At 38.0% G+C, this 5,451-nt stretch overlaps 1 protein-coding gene across 1 annotated transcript in view; it reads left to right on the top strand.

The window, feature by feature from the left end:
- The window catches only part of BICC1 (BicC family RNA binding protein 1), a 328,432-nt gene extending 322,987 nt beyond the window's left edge, over positions 1 to 5,445 (top strand). The window contains exon 21 of the mRNA XM_017889898.1: positions 5,028 to 5,445. Coding sequence (XP_017745387.1) covers positions 5,028 to 5,158 — 131 coding nt within the window. The 3' untranslated portion in view covers positions 5,159 to 5,445. The remainder of the gene's footprint in view (positions 1 to 5,027) is intronic.
- Positions 5,446 to 5,451: the final 6 nt, after the last annotated feature.

Here is a 5,451-nt window from a genome sequence, read left to right as displayed (position 1 = left end):
ANATATATATATATATATATACACACACACACACACACACACACACACACATACTGTCTTAGAAACTGTATCGGTTAGGGTTGGATTCCCTTGTGATCATTTTACCGTTTCAAAGATCTAGCTGATGTGTCTTTTCAGAGTAAAGTTTTTAATATTTATTTTGAAAAACTTTGTCTTCATGGCCCAGTTGTTGTCATGTGCTCAGTTATATGTGTTGTATATGCTAAAGGAGAATGTTGTTTGGCCTCATTCCTTCTTTTTTCTTTGCTGTAAAATGGGAATGTCCTCCCAAATTGTATATTATTCCCCGTGAAAATAGAGGCCGAAGATAGTCCCTAGCTTGAAGATGATAAAACTTTTCCAGGCTGTGTACTTAAGGGGATTCATTTATTCTGAACGCTTCTATTAAGATTGCCTTTAAATATATTCAATTCTGTCTTGATTTCTGAATTTTGAAGTACTGTGTGCGTGTGTGTGTGTGTGTGTGTGTGTGTGTTAACAAGATACATGTATTCAACTTTTAATAGGAATGTCATTGCCACTGTGTTTCTGGATGCATGCCGGCATGTGTCTTTTGCTTGTAAAGTTACCTTCCTTGCTTCTTCAGAGTGAAGCTGGGTTTTTCTATTTAAAAATTAAATTTGGTACGTTAAAATAGCAAATAAAGCTCTGTTATCTGCCATAGTTGGAAATACCGATTTCTCAGATTTGTATTCCTGATGCCTCGGTTGGTCTTTTCTGTCCAGTGGGTCACTGAAGGCCAGTGCTCAGGGCATTGACCTTTCCATCAGGCATGCGAAGTTTTACCTCTGTCACTTAGTACCTGTGTCGGCAAGTGACTTAGTCTATTTTTTAAATCAGTTTTCTCACCTGTAAAATGGAGAATGGTAATATTATCTATCCCTTAAAGAAGACTTGAACAGGGCAAAATAAATGTAAAGTGCTTGTCGTACAATAAGCCTAATGAATCATTGTTATTTTTCTTCTGTCCTAAGACCTATATATGAACAAAAGAGAGATGTCTCCACTGTTGTTTTGACTATATAGGGCATGCATTTACGTTTTGGAAGGCAGTGGGGTAAAATGTTAAGGGTGTTGGTCATCTTCCAGAACTTGGCCACAGGAGCGTGTCTGGTCATATGGTCATCCTTAACGCCATGCAGTCTGTTACAACCTGAGTCTGTGTCTTCAGCATTACTGTAGATGGCCCTATCTTACATTGTAACTTCACAATTCAAAAGGGGATTGTGTGTGTGTGTGGCTTAAAAAGTACTGAGTACCTTGCAAATATAAGGTGAACCACCTGCGCTAGCCCCTCAAAGAGACACTTTGAAGCAAGTCAATTACATAATCCCTCTAATCTATTTTAAACTGAATAAATTTGAGGGTATTTGCATTTGTTGGTATCAAAAGCCTAATTTGCATATTCTGATGATTCTGTGTACTTGCATGAGTTTGTCAGAACGAGTTACATCAGTGATTTTGAGGTGGGGGCGGAGGTTGATGCATACTCACAAAACAAGGTAGTCTGTTTCAATTAACTGTTTACCTTTCCAGTTAATAACTTTTAGTTGGCAAAAGACAAACTAAACAGTGTTTTCAGAATACTCTAATTTCTTTACAATTCTAATAGGGCACCTCAGGTCTGCCCTGAAATTTTAGATTCAAGTATTTGTTGTTTGTGAGCATTAATTTTCTAAGCTGATACGATTGTTATACTAGATTAATTTTTTATTCAAAGAAACCTACTCATATGCCTCTTTCTAAAACTCTTTCTGACTCAAGAAGTGTAGGCTTCATGAGTTGGCAGAGCCATGGGGGCTGTGGCTTAATACAGTTGACTGTTGAACAACATGGATTTGAACTGCACAGGTTCACTTATACACAGAGTTTTCTCAATAAATATATTGGAAATATTTTTGGAGATTTGTGACAACTTGAAAAAACTTCCAAGCTGCATAGCCTGGAAATATTTAAAAACATTAAGAAAAAGTTAGATATGTCAAGAACGCATATGTGTGAAATATATACAGATACTAGTCTATTTTCTCATTTACTACCATACAATATACACATCTATTCTAACATGTTAAAATTTATCAAAACCTTACAGACCATATATGGCACCATTGGCAGCAGAGAGAAATGTAAACAAACATAAAGGCATTTTAAATCATAACTGCATAAAATTAACTGTTATATACAGTACTACTGTAATAATTTCACAGCCACCTTCTGTTGCTACTGCGGTGAGCTCAATTGTTACAAGTATCTGCTTAAAGCACTGTACACTAATCTCCACATGAGCAGTTAATCTCTCCAGTAAGTGGTATATCACAGTTACAAGTGATCTCTCACAGTTCTTGGGTATTTTTCATTGTGTTTAGTACAGCACCATAGACCTTGAATAACACCATAGAACCCACATAAAGTGCCACTAGTGCTCTCGAAAGCAAAGAAAAGTCATGACATCATGAGAAAAAGTTGAATTGCTTGATATGTACCGCAGATTGAGGTGTGTAGCTGCATTTGCCCACCATGTCAAGATAAGTGAATCCAGCATAACGACTATTGTAAAAAAAAAAAAAAAAAAAAAAAGGAAAAGAAAAGGAAATTTGAGAAGACATTGCTACAGCTACACCAGCAGATGCAAAAGCCTTACACTTTTTGCAAAATACCTTTTTTATCTTGCATTGAAAATGCAGCTTTTAGAGTGGGTGCAGGATTGTTACAAAAAAGCATACTTATTGACTCCATGATTCAAGAAAAAGCAAAGTCTATATGACAACTTAAAGCAAAAGGAAGGTGAAGGATCTAAAGCTAGAGAAATTAATGACAGCAAAAGATGGTATGTAAATTGTAGAAAGAGGTTTGGCTTAACAAATGTGAAGATAACAAGGAGCTTTTGTCAACCACGAGATAGCAGATGAGTTCCCAGACACGGTTAAGAAAATAATTGAGGAGAAAGATTGTACACCTGAACAGGTTTTTAATGCAGATGAAAGGGTCCTATTCTGGAAAAAATAAAAATGCCACAAAGGACTTTTATTAGTAAGAAAGAGAAATGATCACCCGAATTTCAGACAGGAAGGGATAGGCTGACTGCTGTTTTGTGCGAACGCAGTCACGTTTATGATCAGGACTGCCCTGCCCACCCTTGAGCCTTGGAGGGAAAAGATAAACACCAGCCACCAGTCTTTTGGTTGTAGCACAAGAAGGCATGGATACCAAGAATGCTTTTTCTAGACTGGTTCCATTGGTACTTTTTCCCTGAAGTCAGGAAGTAACTTGCCAGTAAAAGACTGACTTTTAAAGTTCTTTTAATATTGGATAATGGCCCTGGCCACTGGAAACCCCCTGTGTTTAACATCAGAGTCATCAAACTAGTTAACTTGTCTCCAAACACAGAGTCTCTAATTCAGCTTCTAGATCAGGTGGTCATAAGGACCTTTAAGGATTGTTACACATGGTACTTTATGGAAAGGATTGTCAAGGTTATAGAAGAGAACCCGGATAGAGAAAACATTATGAAAAGCCGGAAGGATTACACCATTGGAGATGTCATTGTTGTTACAGAAAAAGCTATGAAGCCATCAGGTCCAAAACAATGAATCCCTGCTGGAAAAAAAAAACTGTATCCAGATGTTGTGCATGACTTCACAGGATTTACCATAGAGCCAGTCAAGAAAATCATGAAAGAAATTGTGGATATGGCAAAAAATAATAATAAAATAAAGGTAAAGGGTGAGTGAGGAATTTCAAGATCAGATCTTGGAGAAATTCAAGAGCTAATAGATACCACACCAGAGGAATTAACAGAGATGACTTGATGGCGATGAGTGTTTCTGAACCACTGCCAGACGATGAGGAAGACAGAGCAAGCAGTGCCAGAAAGCAACGGACGTTAGACAGTCTGGCAGAAGAGTTCCGATTATTCAAGACTGCTAATGATTTTTTTTAATGACATGGATTCTTCTATGATAAAATAGTGGAAGAACGAGTAGTACCATATAGAAACATTTTTAAAGAAATGAAAAAAGCAAAAATGGCAGACAGAAATTATGATGTATTTTTGTAAAGTTACACCAAATATTCCTGCCTCTCCTTCCACCACCCCTACCTCTTGAACCTCTACTGTGCCTGAAACAGCAAGAGCAACCCCTTCTCCTCCTCCTCTTCAACCTACTCACCGGGAAGACGACAGGGAGGAAGACTTTGTGATCATTCACTTGCACTTAATGAATACGTAAATATATTTTCTCTTCCTAATGAATCTCTTAGTGTTTTCTCTGGCTTCGTTTATTGTAAACATGCAATATAAAATACATATACAGAACATGTGTTCATCAACTTACTGGTAAGGCTGCTGGTCAACAATAGGCTATTAGTAAAGTTTTCAGGGAATCCAAAGTTATACAGGGATTTTTGACTACATAGGAGCAGGAGAGTTTTCACCTCAACCTCTGCATTATTCAAGGGTCAGCTGTACTTCAGGGTGCTCCTCCAATATCCCTGTGCTTAGGTGTGGGGTCTTCTTTTCATATCTGACTTTAATAACTAAATGATTGCCGTGTTTGACATGAATGAGTTCAGTAGCTGTAATAATTTTCTGTGCCATCAGTCATACGTCCTTTCACGAGCTTTGATTGTTCTCCTTGCCTCTGAAATGACCTTTGGAGTAGGTCAAACTGTTTAATTTGGTTAGAGAGTTCTGAGAATGTTATATCCTCCAATATAGTTTACAGACTGTAATAGATACTTTGCTGGCAGGAGTTTACGAATCACAACACAAACTATTTGCTATTCTTTGTTCTCTAGACTGTCAATATGCTGTCTTTTATACCATACTCTCTAGTATTTCAGAAATGCCTTGATCATCAACTAAAGTTTTCCTTTTGCTGCCAGACTTGACTTTCCTCAAAAAACCTACCACGTCACCATTTTCTGAGCTCTAGTGCTATGTCCTGTAGTATACATAGAACTTCTCGAGAATTGAGCTCCTAACAATTCTCTCTTTCTCTCTCTAGAACTAAATAAAAACCGAAGAAAGCTTTTTGAATCGCCAAATGCACGCACCTCTTTCCTGGAAGGTGGAGCGAGTGGAAGGCTACCCCGTCAGTATCACTCAGACATTGCTAGTGTCAGTGGCCGCTGGTAGCAGCGCCCTCTTGGCACATGCCTGCTGACTAACTGTAAAGTGGACACAGGAGATGTGTGAACAGCCTTCACAGCACACTGTCCTCAGCACTCTGGGTGTCTGGTATCAGGACCAAAGCATCTTATTCGCACCTGTACTTTATGGCAAAAAGGAAGAAAAGAGAGATGTTCTTGTGATGTCATGCAGAACACCAAATGTGGATTACCTTTTTAAAATGGCAGTTGGACAGAATTTGCAATATGAGGATAGGGCTTTATTTCCCGTTTTATTTACCTATATAACATATGCACTGA

The sequence above is a fragment of the Rhinopithecus bieti genome, unplaced genomic scaffold, assembly GCF_001698545.2.
Source record: "Rhinopithecus bieti isolate Rb0 unplaced genomic scaffold, ASM169854v2 scaffold_18620, whole genome shotgun sequence".
NCBI classification, from domain to species: Eukaryota; Metazoa; Chordata; class Mammalia; order Primates; family Cercopithecidae; genus Rhinopithecus; species Rhinopithecus bieti.
This window is presented reverse-complemented; position numbering and strand designations above follow the sequence as displayed.